Source organism: Strix aluco, chromosome 5 (assembly GCF_031877795.1).
Source record: "Strix aluco isolate bStrAlu1 chromosome 5, bStrAlu1.hap1, whole genome shotgun sequence".
NCBI lineage: Eukaryota > Metazoa > Chordata > Aves > Strigiformes > Strigidae > Strix > Strix aluco.
Window position 1 is genome coordinate 31902612 of NC_133935.1, and position 14544 is coordinate 31917155.

General features: G+C 39.4%; 1 protein-coding gene across 2 annotated transcripts in view; it reads right to left on the minus strand.

Moving 5' to 3' along the window:
* Nucleotides 1-14544, minus strand: part of MRTFA (myocardin related transcription factor A) — a 97493-nt gene that overhangs the window by 38166 nt on the left and 44783 nt on the right. Inside the window, exon 1 of one of the 2 annotated variants that reach the window (XM_074826733.1) lies at nucleotides 10878-11113. The exons of the other annotated variant lie outside the window; for it this stretch is intronic. Coding sequence (XP_074682834.1) covers nucleotides 10878-11004 — 127 coding nt within the window. The 5' untranslated portion in view covers nucleotides 11005-11113. Of the gene's footprint in view, nucleotides 1-10877; nucleotides 11114-14544 lie in introns of those variants that run through there. 2 annotated transcript variants of the gene reach the window in all.

Here is a 14544-nt window from a genome sequence, read left to right on the forward strand (position 1 = left end):
CAAACAGGAGGTTTAACCAAGAAAGCTATACAGCTGCATCAAAGGCAGATCTAGTACAGAGAACTTGAAACTTTTTTCACAGTCACCTTTTCTCTCTTATCCTCTTGGTAAGCTTTTGAGAACAGGAGTACAATTCAGCCTGATGTAGACCTAAAACCTCTATCAAGAGATTCTTAAAAAACAGAACAGATCCTTCACCTACAAAGCAACAACTTTCAAAATATTTCACAGCAGACGTGCTAGTAATAAACCAAGGATGTAATGTGGGTCACATAAGACTAGGGTTGCTTTTTTCCATCCAGCACTTCCAAAAGCCTTCAGGCTCTCAAATACCCAGAAGGTTTTAAAAGCAGCTGAAAAGTACAGAAAAAGGAGAGACTGGTCATTTAAGACACAAAAAGAGACGAAAGAGAGAAAATTAAGTGACTCTCACCCTCAGGACAAGAAAGGCTTGCTTCTTGATAAAATCACACTCTTCAAAGCTTCTACAGCTCAAAATGTTCTGGGGTCATATGAAATCATTGACATGACATGCAGCTTACACATGCCTCCTGATATATTAGATGCATTGTCTATATGACCATGTTCCAGAAGACTGGTTTTGGCTTCTAGAAACAAAGAAAACATGTACAGGGCAACAATCCCTTTTTGTTGGGAGGATGCTGTTGGAAAATAAATATGAAATAGGAATAATTTTTAAAAATGTTTCCAAAGGATGATGAGGTATCTTTTAATGAGTCGATGTTATGAGGCATTAAATAGCTCTCTTAGTGGAGACAGACGAATACAGATTCTTTCATATGGTTAATTTAGCAGAATCAAAGATCCCAACTTACAGAAGAAACTGGTCCCCAAAGAATATGGAATCAGAGGCAAATACACAATCAAAAGCAAAAAGATCTATTTCCATCCTCACGTATTACCACAAGGTAGCTGGCTCACACTGTGAGCACAGAACAAGCTACCTCAGCAGGTTATTTTTGAGGCTTCAGATCAAATTTGATACAATGTGAAAATCAAAGTAATGTTAATTAAAAGCTGTATTTAGAAGATAAAGCCACAGTTTACAGCAATTTTAGTTTGTTAAGACATAGCATTAAAAAGAAACCAAAAGCAGTAGCATAGTCCAAGTATCACGACATAATAAGATTAACCTCCAGACAAGACAGACTAGTTACTGCTGTCAGTGGTTCTCAAAGGCATTGGCCTTCTGGGGTGGTAAAATGTGCAGATACAAAAGGAAGAATCAGCTCATAGTCTTAGAAGTTTACAGTCTCAGTCCTCAATATTGCACACAGTTGAACGTGTTTATTTCACAGATGCTACTCATGTATGACTCTAAATATATGCAAACTTGATTATTCCTGTGAAAGTTATGCTGAATTTTGCAGGATTCTTTTTAAGTTTATTTAAAATAAAGACTAGCAGTAGCTGTGCATTTTACAGCATTTGCCTTCATGATTTAACTCCTGCCATTTCCATTAAACATGTAAAATTTAGTGGGATTTAATGCCATTTTAATCATTGCTACTTTTTAATGTGATGCCAGCTCTGTCTTCTAGTAAAATTTTAAAATCAGATAAACATATTACTATTAGTACTTAAGTCTTTCTACTGAGCGCATAGAAGCCCACTCTTATAATAAAACCTCGGTATACCTAATAGTCCATTTCAGCACTCACTAAAACTGTTAAAATAGAATAGGATTTTAATAAATTAACCTGAAATACATGTAACCTGGTGTATTTATTATTTATGTATTTGTATTTACATGCAACATGTAAAAATATGCAACAAGCTTGTCAACAGGAAAAGTGGGTTTGCTTTCTGTGCAGGGTACAGATACTTATAAAAATCACTTCATCCCAGTAATACTGGTTAGGTGAAAACTAAGCGTGTGAATAACTACACACATATCCATATCTATGGAATCTGGCTACCGTGCATGATTCAACAAGATGACCTGTAACAAAATACCTGAGTGGAAAGGTCTACCTAAAATTGACACACCACTATCAGAAGACAGTAAATATTATCTGTAATCAGTGATTGTTGATGCCATCTATATATCCATTGTTGCTATCTATAGCTGGAAGAGAAGCCTTGAGGGAGGGAAAAACAGAGAATTTCCTAACTCCCGGTGTAAACTTGAGTCACAGTCTATACTCATTTATATGTTTCCATGAAACAATGAACAAGGAGGAACTAACATTGCCCTTAACCACCTTGCAAAGAAGACCCTAGAAACAAATTCTCAAAGATAATTTAATATGACATGGCAGATGGGGACAAATGAAGGAAAAAGAAGGAATGGGTAGATATATCCTGACAATCAAATCTACAGCTGTCTGCTAATGTGACAGCACAAAAGCAAGCTACACAAGGGAAAAACAAGTTTGAACCCTTTTCATTTTTCTTTTGTAAAGATAAAGGTATCTCTGCTTATAGAAAGAGCTAAACCTTTTTATTTTTTTTACAGATGAGACATGAGAGTTGTTCATATTTTTTTCTGAGAAATTATACAGGAAAAAAAAAAGTTGTTTGGAGATACAGCAGAATCTGAACAATTTTTCATGCTATTTAAAACTCTGGGTTGAAGGTATAATACGTTTTTCTGTGTTTCTAAATAAGCAGGAAAAAAAAAAATCAAGTCTTGAGACAGTGCCAAGACACATCCATAAAGCACATGATTGATTAGACATGTTTATAATACTAAAATTGATGAGGAAATCCTCCCATGCCTGTTTCAGCAACAAGCGACATGGTCTAATATTTTCCCTTCATAGCTCACCTCCCATACTGCAATTTCTGCTACAGCACAGCAGTGTACTAACAGCCTCCCAGATCAAGGCCAAAAATTTCCTCAAACTTCTCAGAGACTGGTGTTGGCCCAGTGATTCAGCCTTTCTTCTGCCACAGGGCACCCTCTACAGATGGAAAAAGTTCCCTTCATAGAAATCATCTAATGGTCAAGATACCACAGAACTTCTGTGGCAACAGCTGGGAACCTCAACATATGAGCTGTGTTTTTGGGTTTTCCACTTAAACATGGAATAATTCTGTATTTCCAAGACCATTTCAGATTCTTAACCACCTAAAGATGTTTGGTTTACAGAAACCAAATGCAAATGAGCACAAATGTGTTTTTCCACAAGTGGTAGAAAAAAGGACTTAGAAGTATGCAAATTTAAATACAAAACCAGCAGTTCTTTAGAAGTAATTAACCGGTTATATAGGGAACTCAGAAAGTTGACCCTTATAATTTTAAATTAGCTAGCTTGAGCATCTCCCAGTTTCAGTTGTTTGATTGTGCTGACAGTTATTTCACAGGACATGGAACAAAAGTGGTTTTGCCCAACATGCATATTACATGTAAAATAAAGACACGGAGCATTCCCTATCTGGTTAGCATTCCTGCCACCAGCTTTTGTCCAAGCTACAGCATCCTCTCTTAGCAAGAATTTCAGGTGGATGCTACAAGGAATCACCATAGTTCTTCGATTCAAGGTAGTGAGAAACATCTTTGCTGTTTTCTCAAAGATTGCAAAGAACACATGCCACAATCATAGCATCTGTGGTTCAAATAAAGATCCTGGCCTTTGTACTGCAGCAGTCTGACACCTTCTTTACAGTTTAAGTACAAACTCTATTACAATTCTGTTTCTACTTGTAAAAAAGTTACAAGAATCAGCTATGGCCATCACACCCCTCTAACATTAGAAATCAGTTCCTTAACAGCAGCCCAGTATGGAAGTTGAACCCCAGAATTTGCATTACACATAAAAAGCACATCAAATTTCCTTAAACTCATTAAACTGACATCATACAACGTATATCTACTACTTTTTGCTTCCTTTCTCTTTGGGTATTTACTTTCTTTCAACGCTCTGGACTGTAGCTCTCCAGGACCGACTTTCTCGGGTTTTTCCACCAGGGAAGATCCACAGCATTGAAAACAAATCTGGTTATGAAGCTTAATGTGGTTCTTAAGTGCTCTCATAGCTATAAATATCTAAATAATATAAATCTATGTAACAGGTCAATCAGCAAACTAAAAAAACCCAGCAGTCCAGAATGGCCTGTATGACCACTGACTTCAGACTGGTGGACAAATTCTGGAGATGTTTAAAATGTTACTGCTGGCTCAGCCCTCTACTGAAGGGCACAGAGGAGACTGCTGGCAACAGCAGGTACTCCCACACTCATTACACACAGTGTAAGATTCTCTCCAACTGCTAATAGAGGTGGGCTTTCGCTAATATACTGAACAAAAGCAAGTGAAGGGCTGACACATATCCTTTCTGTGGCTCTCTCCAGCAAAGGGGCTGGGAAGATAGTTACGTGGTGACAGTGTTTGTAACGGCTGTAGTTAGATTCACAGTCACATGTCAGTCCTGAAGATACAATCTCGTTCTAAACTGCCTGCAGTCAATGACACACCTATTATTAGCAGCAGTAAAACAGTCTCTCAGTGAGGCACAAAGGTACTACTAGTTTGGCACCTACTTCTAAAATGTTGTCTTCTGCTTCTGAAAAGGGACAATTTGCCATCAGAGCATGGAAAAGGGTTTGAGCCTGCAAGCAGGCTTAGGAGGACTTTCATACACAAGTATAATACAGAAAGAGGCATGAAAGCTTAGGAAAGTGAAAGTGAAGAAAAAGAGCATCAAAAGAGCATCAGAAAGAGCATTCACCAAAATAAGAAAACCTACAACTGTTTGCAGGGACATGTTACATGCTGCTTGTAATAATGACCAAATTTCGCAAGGGAGCTTGTACATCCTGGCTTCCAGCAATGCTGTGAAATTTGCAGACATGAGTTACCAAAGAACATAGCTACTGCCACATTCAATTCCTACAAAAACCACAGCTATAGCCTCCACACATTTAATACTAGAGAAACATGTAGTAGCATGAAGCTGGGGAACCTCCACACTGAGAAAGTCGAAAGTGGATCTCCTCCTTCTGTCACCCGGAAAGCACCCCTCAGATCCCCCCCTCAAAAATGCAGCTAGGCAGCACAATGTTTATATCATAACAAGTGTTTCAGTGAGGAAGGTTACCAAAAAGATGTTAAATGTGTCAGCTAGTAGGGTGCGGCAGAGACATTACGGGAAACACCCTCAGAATGGTGACAGGCCCAGGAGCTGCCTTTGGGGACAAAGACCACAGAATGAGGTCTTTATAAGAATGGCTGCAACAGATGATAGCTGTCCCTACCATGGAGAAAAATCCATTATGGGCACTTCTACTGGAAACTTTCAAATAGCTCTTTTTTTACAAAATATTTTCTTTATAGCTGCTTCCTTCTGAAAGGCTGTTATTGAAATGAGATTGTCCAGAAAGCCTGGATTCACCAATTTTCACTGTCAATTTTGGAAAGATTCCATGTCCCAAAGCAATATATCCTCTTCTTTATTATCAACCTTTCACATTTCTTGTTAGCTTCATCAGGCTAAGTCTAACTTTAGATAGAAAATTCAAATCTTTTTTTTCTTGGAAGAATACTTACTATATTATATACCAAATGAGCTTTGACCATAAGCTACCTGCACAGTTCTTCTACCCATTTCATTGAACACCAGGAAAAGTCCTGACTACACTGACGAGCAAAAAACATTTTTTAGTTCTTATTAGTAATCAGCATGTTGCAATGTACTTTAGCTACTGCAGGCCTGCTCTTGGTTTGGGGAGGTATCAGGTTAGTAAATTTTCCACGCTGTCAGGGAAAAACATTGTATCTACTTCAACCAGCCACAGTAAGAGAAAGAAAACATGAATGCCCCACGTTGCCATTCAGCAGATTAGGCATTCGCATACAGGCCTCGTTACAAGAAAAAGGAACAAAATTTGCCCCATAGGCTCCCTGCATTTTTTCATTTGATAAACCTAAGCTACTACCCTGTTTTCTACCATAGACTGCAAAGGTTCTTGCCAAGAAATGTGCTGCTTTAACATTTTGGATCAAAATTTATTGATGCAGCAGGTGACCAGATCAGTAATTCAATGCTCAGAAAAGACTGGGTAGATGGGAGTTGGGGCACGAAAGGAAAGATCTAAGCAGGCACTTATTTTTGGTATAGATATTCGTTAAGTTGTTGATCAATGACTTGCAGGTGTGACAAAATGCTGAAAAATCTGAGGTGACTAGTGACAGATTATAGATGACACAAGTACTGAGATAAGATTTACACAGGCAGCCTGATGTGGATCCAAAAACATGAGCAGAAACCACAACTGTCGCTGACCCTTATCTTCTTTGAGCAGGACAGCCATAGTGACATCTGTCTGGCAAGGACTCTGAACAAGCATGTTAGCTGCAGAAGTTGTATCTGGATGCAAAACAGGCAATCTGAGCCGAAGTATGATAGTTCTCTTTTCAAAAAAGCAGCTACTTTTTAACAGCTCCGGGGAAGTCTAAACATCAGTCATTTACTGTTTAAAAGTATAAATACAGATATTTTCTCAAAAAAAATAGATAATTATCAAATAATGAATAATTTCAAAGCCACACAAGTTTTTTCAAGCTTTATTAACATGTTTCCCAGTTGCTGGGATTATCAGTACCCCAGCACCATTGTCACTGAACATGAAGCTCGGTTCAACTGTGAAGAAAATTCAGTTGATAGGGCAGGAAAGCACTTACTGCAAATTTTACTTGGTATCATAACTAGTTCAAAGCATTGTCTGCATAAATGCTATTGACAGCTGTACTCATCGCACCACACCCAGTTTCTATTCTTTTTGTTTGCTGCATGTGTTGAGTGCTTAGACCTCCTTGCTCTTGCAGGTCCAAGTCTACAACTCTTCCCTTTTAGTATTACTTTGTGCTAAAGAAAGTATTATAGTAGATGCTTTTTGACAAATTAAGTAGATCACAGCGTGGTAAACAAGCTAGCTTCTGTCCCTCTACTCCTCCTCCTCCCATTCCCAGCATGAAAATAGCTAGGGCTAAAGCAACAGCTGGGGATCATTACACTGACAGGAATAGTTCAGTAAACTCCAAGAGGGGAAAACATGTCATATCCAAAAGAACCAAAAACACATTAGGGCAGCAGGAATGAAAAAACATGTGAATTCAACTCAGGGGATAATGCTATGACTCTCCTTTCACTGGTAACAACTGACTTATAAAAACCCTGGTCATTGAGTGTTAACCCTTTCCCTAAGCTTCCAATTCATGTCCTAAAGTTAACAAATACCCTGAAACACCTCTAGTCTTCACAGTCAAATGAGGCACAGTCAAATGAGGAATTAAGCAAAAATAAATTTAAATGCCATCTTACTGCCAACTTCAAACTACCTCACATTAATATATCATTACCTTATCTTCACTGCACCTCTTACCTTTTAAGCATAGTCACAGTCACTGTGACACACATTTGCAGAGTGGTTGCAGCATGAAGCTACAGGGAATCTAACTATGTATGTCTGGTGTGCCTCTGGATTTGCCACAAGAAATGCCAGCAGATTAGCTCCCCATACATTCAACACATTTTTTTATGTTCTTCTGTGTCAGAGCACTATTTGCATAAATAATTCTGAATTGTGGGACATAACTGGCCGTAATTCAGAGATGCGCCTGTTACATTTTGTGACTGGTTTCTGACATTCCTTACCCATGCATCTGCATGAAGCATCTCTTTGACATCTCCCACCACATCTTCATGTCCACTCTGAACTAGGGAGACAGAGGTCAACCTTTACAGAAAAATATCACCCTGCATTGCTGTGAGATGCCTGGGATGCAGGGGCTGCTGTCTTGGTGAGGATCTCCTTAGTGTTAAGAGCTTCCAAGTCTACACGTGCAGGTTCTTCTGCCCTCTACTGGGTGAGGTATGGCCACCGACACCAGCCAGCTGTACCTTCAGGTGCCCAGAGGCCTTAGGGACAATAAGGTCTAGATCACTCGTGAAGAAAGCCATATGTTAACAAACACTTGCATGACTCCTGATCTCTTTAAAGTACTGAACAGATATTAATAGTTTAATCAAAGGCTAAGCTAACTCAAATTACCTCACATTTGCTGTGCACCAAGAATGTGCACACAGTTACCGCAGATCAGATGGCATGCAGGAACTCGTTCATGTGTCTGGGCCCTGAGACACAAATCTTGGAAAAAGACAGGTGAGTTTCACTGTCAGCCCCCAAGTCACACTGAACATTTTTGAAGGGAGGATTGCCAAAAAAAGGTGTTTAGCGTAAGAGCAATGAATGGAAGACGTTGCACAGAGGCGGAAAAGTTAGAATTAAGTACTTCTAAAAGTAAATTCCAAGCTAGACTCACATGAATTTTAATCAGTTTTTGAGTAGCTTTCTGTAATTTTGTAAAGCTTGTGATTCCCTCTTCATATCTTTCATGAGGGGCTACCATACTGTTGTGTTAACTAATCTAGGAACTGCAAAGTGGGCTCTGGTATTTGAAAACTAAATCATTCCAAGGCATTCTTGAATAGAAAACATGTTTATGTATTGTTGAATTCTAGGAATTTACAAATAACTGCCCCAACATATACTTTGACTTCCTTATGTCAAATCCTTTTCTGTGTGGAAAGGGTCAGCATTTCCCAAATTTCAATGTCAAGTCCCAATTCAGAAAAATAAATAAATCAGATTTAGGAGACCATCTGTTTTCCAGAGACAAGGAAACAAGACAGAGTGTATTTCAGATAGCCACTTCTCATGAGGTTCATTAAGAGAATAGGTGTGAGCATTGTCAGCATAATAAAAGACACCCCTTATTTGCTCAGCTTTAGTAAGAGGAAAAAGCAGACTGGCACCCATTCACCTGTGTATGGTGGAGAAGTGCATTAATTTTCTGTCCTGGACAATAACAAAGCTAAGCTGTTCCATTTTTAGGGGGACCAAAACTAAGGTACAACAGTTGTTATAGTTTCAGCTCAATGCTAATTCTGGATTTCCAGCGCTTCCATAAGGGTTTACACGTGAGTGCATCTGCTTCTCCACTGCCTGTAAGATTTGGCTCTGCAAAATACAGGGCATGCTACAGCATAAGAAGCATCCCAAGACTGCAGGAGACTTGAATGGAGCAGCAAAGCTAAAGGGTCATTCTTTTCTCTTTTGACATGAAAGAAGCTGGTAGCATCTGTTTCTCTTCCCTACTCTTCCTGTCTGGTAGCTGGTAGAAAGTAGCTTTCCTCATCACATATGATATTAGAGTATAATGAATTAGACATGGGGTAGGCTGATGATATTGCTAGACTTTGCAGAGTCAACACAGCTTTTTCTATAATCAGAATTATCAAGACTTCAATTACCTTAATTCACTTCAGAGACAGCAGCAAACATTTTTATATTCATTAAACTACTACAGAATTTCATTTTCCTCCTTCTACATGTTATCCTACTGTAGAGCTTGTGATATTTAGAGACTGGATGAAAGATATATCCTGGCACATCCAAATGAAGAGTGTTCACCTTCTGTGAAAATCAATGCCTTGCAAGTACAAGACAGCTGCAAGTTCTGGTTTTTTTATTTTGGTTTGGTTTTTTCCTCTGAAGATTGATGTGCTGCAGTACTTTGCCTCCAGAGCAAAGTGATCTGGGAATACTGCCTATACTAATGGATTTATAACTCCCAGACTTGAATTTGAGGACCATGACTTCAGTTTTCCTTTTCTGTAGTTGTTTGTACTCTTTGTCAAACCAGTGAAAAGAAGCAATAAAAATAGTAGTAATTTTAAAAATCTAGTAACAAGCTAACTCTTGATATATGTTAAAGAGGCTTGGTAGGGGAGTGACAATAGGGGGTGGAAATTTAACAGTTTTGTTTGGCAGCCTCAGCAGGCCTAGAGCTGCATGAGAGAAAAATCCCCTAAATGCAACTGCTAAAATCATCTTCCACACACTGGCCATCTTTCCACAACAAACATGGCCTTATTTTATCTGGCTTTTTGTCCTTAACTCCTACCACCCTTTACTTTTCTGTCCAAAATGTCACTGACAGTCATTTTCCACTCCTCTCAGATGACATTACTCGCCTTGAAATCAGTCATCACCTTATTTCTGAGGCCACTGTCCTCAAGACCTTTGTTCACTTCTGCAAGTTCCTATTAAAATTTCATCTGTAGCTAGACAGATCCAATATTTCTGATAAAATATAAATCTTGTTATGTTTGCCATTGGCATTTTGTTATATTCTGCCACTCTCCATAATCTTTTCCCTGTTCCTGTTTGTTGCTATTTATTATGCTGCGCACTATGATCACCGTCTGTTTTCATCTTCTCAATCTTTTTCAGTCCCTCCAGATCTTCTTCCTTCCTCATAGATATCACTCCCTGAAATCTGACCTCTATCCGTCTACATAATTTTTCAGAATTGTCAAACCCCCATAAAAAAACCCGCACAAATATTTGCAGGAGAATCCCATTATCTAAAACAGAATCACATTTCGATATACACACCCCACTCCTTTCACACTCTCCAAAGAACATACTGAAACTTAAAACATGATACTCTATCTCCTTCAAGGCACAGTTGCCACTCCAAAACAAGCCTTTACACCTTTAATAAAACAGCCTTAAAAGATTGCTCACAAGAACCCTATAGACATAGGGGAGAGGAAGAGATTTAAACTCTGAAATTAAAACTTTCAAATGCAAGTGAAATTGTCCCAAGGTCCAGGCACTGTAAATCACTACATACAGAGCTCCAGCCTTGCCCTGTGACATGCTTGTGAGCACACTCAGGGACAACAGGTCACAGGAGTCAGTGGGAAACCCAAAATCTGGACTACTGCCCAGAAAAGAAAAAGCAGGCAGATTCAATATGCAAGAGAAAAAGAAAAAAAAAGGAAAAACCCAACCCATAAACCAATTATACAGTGCCTACAACAAAGAAAGCAAAGCCTGCTAACCTTCTCGTAAGCTGTGGTATGAATCCTGATATGTGCTTGAACAGCTCTTCCCTTGCTTTGACACAGTCTCTGCAAGCGGCACAATCCCAACATAGGCAGGCTGGAGTGTCTTGGCTTTATCCAACATATTAGAGGAAATCCCTGGACCTGAAGGCAGATTCTGCAACACAGGAGGCGTCCCAGGCTAGTGGAAGGGGTGCTTAATCCTCACAAGAGACCCAACCGCAATCCCTTTCTACCAGGTTTCAGTCACTGCACCAAGCGGTAGAGTGGGAAAAAAAAAATTAGTTTACTGCTAGATTCCAAGGCTGTGCTTGCATAGGAACAGAGAGGTACTCAAGAAGCAGACAAATCCTGACAGCCAACATCTAAAGATTAAAATCAGCAAGGCTTTTGGCAAAACTTTTCTTCCTACTATCTCAAAGCTCAGACAAAAACTTCACTGTTTCAGCAAGCGGCTATAAGCATTCAGGATCCCAGTATGCAGAGCGGTGCTTATCAACAGATGCGTGGACTTCTTCGTGGGGCCACTTGCAGTAACAGCCAACCTCATTCACCCAAAATAGTGAACAGTTGGTTTCTCTACTCACACTACAGACACCTGCCAGACAGGCAATATCATGTGATTGAGCATTACCCTCTCCCCCTGCACCTCCTCATGCACACAATTAGGAGAACACCACCACTCTGAGTGCAGAAGCCACACTGCCTTTTTTCCCTTCCTATTTCAACTATTAGAAATGGAATTTTAGTTGTGGAGAAAACTAAACTGATAATCTGGGAAACAGAGTTCTTATGTGCAATAGCTCTCAGACTACATATAGGTAACAGCAGGCTACTTCTGTACAAGCACACATTCTCACCTCTTCTTCCCTTAAATACTTTCTCACAACCTAGTAGAAACACCCTCCTGAAGATAATCTGCAGCCCCCAATCAATAACCCTCTACTACAAGCACTAAAACTTCAGAATCTGTGCTTGTATGGAGGCAGTCATCTCACCTGCAGCTTATTTAATGCACATCATGAACAGATGCCATATGGTTGACGAACTTTGGTTTTATCTACTGCCCAGCATGGTACTGGAATTGGAAGTGGACACGGAAAAGCATGCTCCATCTGAGCAACAGCCAGGAGGTACTCTCGCCAGTATAGCTGGTGGCTTTGTTGGTTTTTAATCTCACAAAGCATGCATCATAAAAGGTGTAATGAAGTCTGAGGAAAAAAAGATTAATAGTAATCAGTGTCATCCTACAAGCCTGAAGCAAAGACAGCCACATGGACATTACAAAAATGAGGTGAATACTCTAAACCCTACTGAAACAGTCTCCATTTCATATTCTGCACCCCCCACCCCCAATCAAGACCAAAATTTCTCGTCTCCAAACAGATTGAGAGGCATCCAAGCCATTTTATAGAGCAAGGCTGGAGTAACAACAAGGGAAATACATCTCTAATAATGAAGCTCATATCTGAGAAAAATGTCATTCAATCAGATTTAAAAAACATGACTTTACACTCTGCACAAAACATTCTAACATATTTTTAAGTTACAAATTAAAACTAATATACAGAATTTCACATGTTTACTAAGTAATAATGCTAGATGGCATCAGTGACATTTCTGAGCACTTTCAACAGTACTCTTCTTACTCTGAAATGTTCAACCTTCACTCAGAAAAGAATCCGAACTCTAAAGTTCCTGTGGGTAAAAAAAAAAAAATCTTTGGTGATAATTTAAAGCTCCATAATAGCATTATTCCTAAATTACTAGTGCATACTCAACACAAACTCTCATCTTAAATTTAGGATTTGTAAAAGTCAGGTAAAGGTTCAGTTTCACAATGAACTTTGGCCAGTAAGGTCAAATTACTGCATAAATAGATGAGCCCGCTTTTGCATGAGCATTAGCGGTCATAACTCCACAGAGAGCTGCTTCAGGAAGCTGACCTGGCAGACCGTAAGAGTACTAAAGCCAGGACGAGGGAGAAGAGGAAGAAACACACTGTCCAGATCTCCCCTTTCAGCAGCAACACAGAACTGCACACTGAATCAGACCTGATACTCTGTGCAGACAGGTCCCATAATTACTGTAAAAACTACAGAACAACTATCCTGTGCCAGACTGAGTCCTACTTTTGCTAGCAAGCAATACACCATCTGGATGGTGGAAATGACAAGATTCAGCTACAGAGGTCAAAGACTGTTATTACTTTGCCAACCAGGGCCTCTGAGCTAGCAGCTCACTACCTGGGAAACATAAGCCAGTTGCTCCATCCAGCTGACTCGCCAATACACAGGTATTGCCAAAACAGTCCTAAGATGTTGCCCAAGTTCTGAAGACAATGACTTTAAGAACTGAAAGAAGAGGGGCCCCAAGTAGCTAATAGTACATGAAATATATTGCCAGTTTTGGCAATCTGATGATATAACCAATCCTCTGCTGCTATAATTGACAACTCTAACCCGATGAAGATTTGATCCTCTCAATGTATTATTGCAGAGCTCTAGCTATGTATGCAACATTCCTTTCTTTCTTTCCTCCTATGCAGAAAACAGCTTGGAAAGAAAAACACTGGATTGGTTCAAGGGTAGGCAGATAAATATACTCTTTGCTGAGCAAGATATTCTAAAATTTTATCCTACAGCATCAAATTTGTCCTACAGTATTATTTAGTGTTCTAAAAGAGATCTGGAAGTCTGATCAATAATCACATGAACAGAAATATCAGTGCACTGTAAGAACAAGTAAGACCTGATGAGTAACTTTGACAGTTACTTTGGAAATCAGCAGGGTAGATGGAAAAATCTGTTTCACAGCAGAGGTAGGATTTCCAACAACAGTTTCAGTTGCTTAACCACTCAAGAAAAGTAGGATCAATCCACACCAATGCATGTCCAACATTCAGTGTCTTGCACAAGCTTTACCCTGGAAATGGCAGCAGTGCTGTTGGCAGAAAGATCACCTTTACCAACAGGACCTAGGTATTTCCACAGATTTCTGGTCTAGAAAACATCGGGCCCAATTTTCATAATCTGTTGATGAGACATATTGAGCCTTACATCCTTTGACTTTCAAGTGTGAAATGAGATACAGACTGTGGGGATGTATTCTTCCTCAAGATGCTGCATTACTATTTATACCCTCATACAGAAATAAAAAGAAATATCAGGTGCACAAATGGCTTGCACAGATACTGCTGCTAGTTCTGAGGCCTGGTGGGCACAGAATGCAATACTTGTATTTAAATGTCAGTTATCATTACCTGCTCACTATTTTGAATGAATTAATTAACTTTCTCTTATTTTTCTATCCTTAAAAGCCAAGACAGCATACAAGCAGCAGCTTTTTCAAATTCCCATTCCGTGCTAGAAGAGAAATATGGAAGAGTGAACCACCTCCAAGTTAAGTTCTAACCCTGCTGTAGATATTTGACCTCTAAATTCCAGAAGCACACAAAAATTTACTTGTGCAAAGTTAGCATCAGAACTGCAAGGTGCTACAGCTTAAAGCTTGCTACACCAAAAGGATCACTCTCAGTTTACCTTCTGCCCTTCTCCCTGCCATGCACTCTCAGCTTCCTTAATACCAGTTCTGACATTCATCTGGTATCTTAATAAAGCAATTCAACCTATTAAACATCAATACCAACAGGTGGGATGAGCAC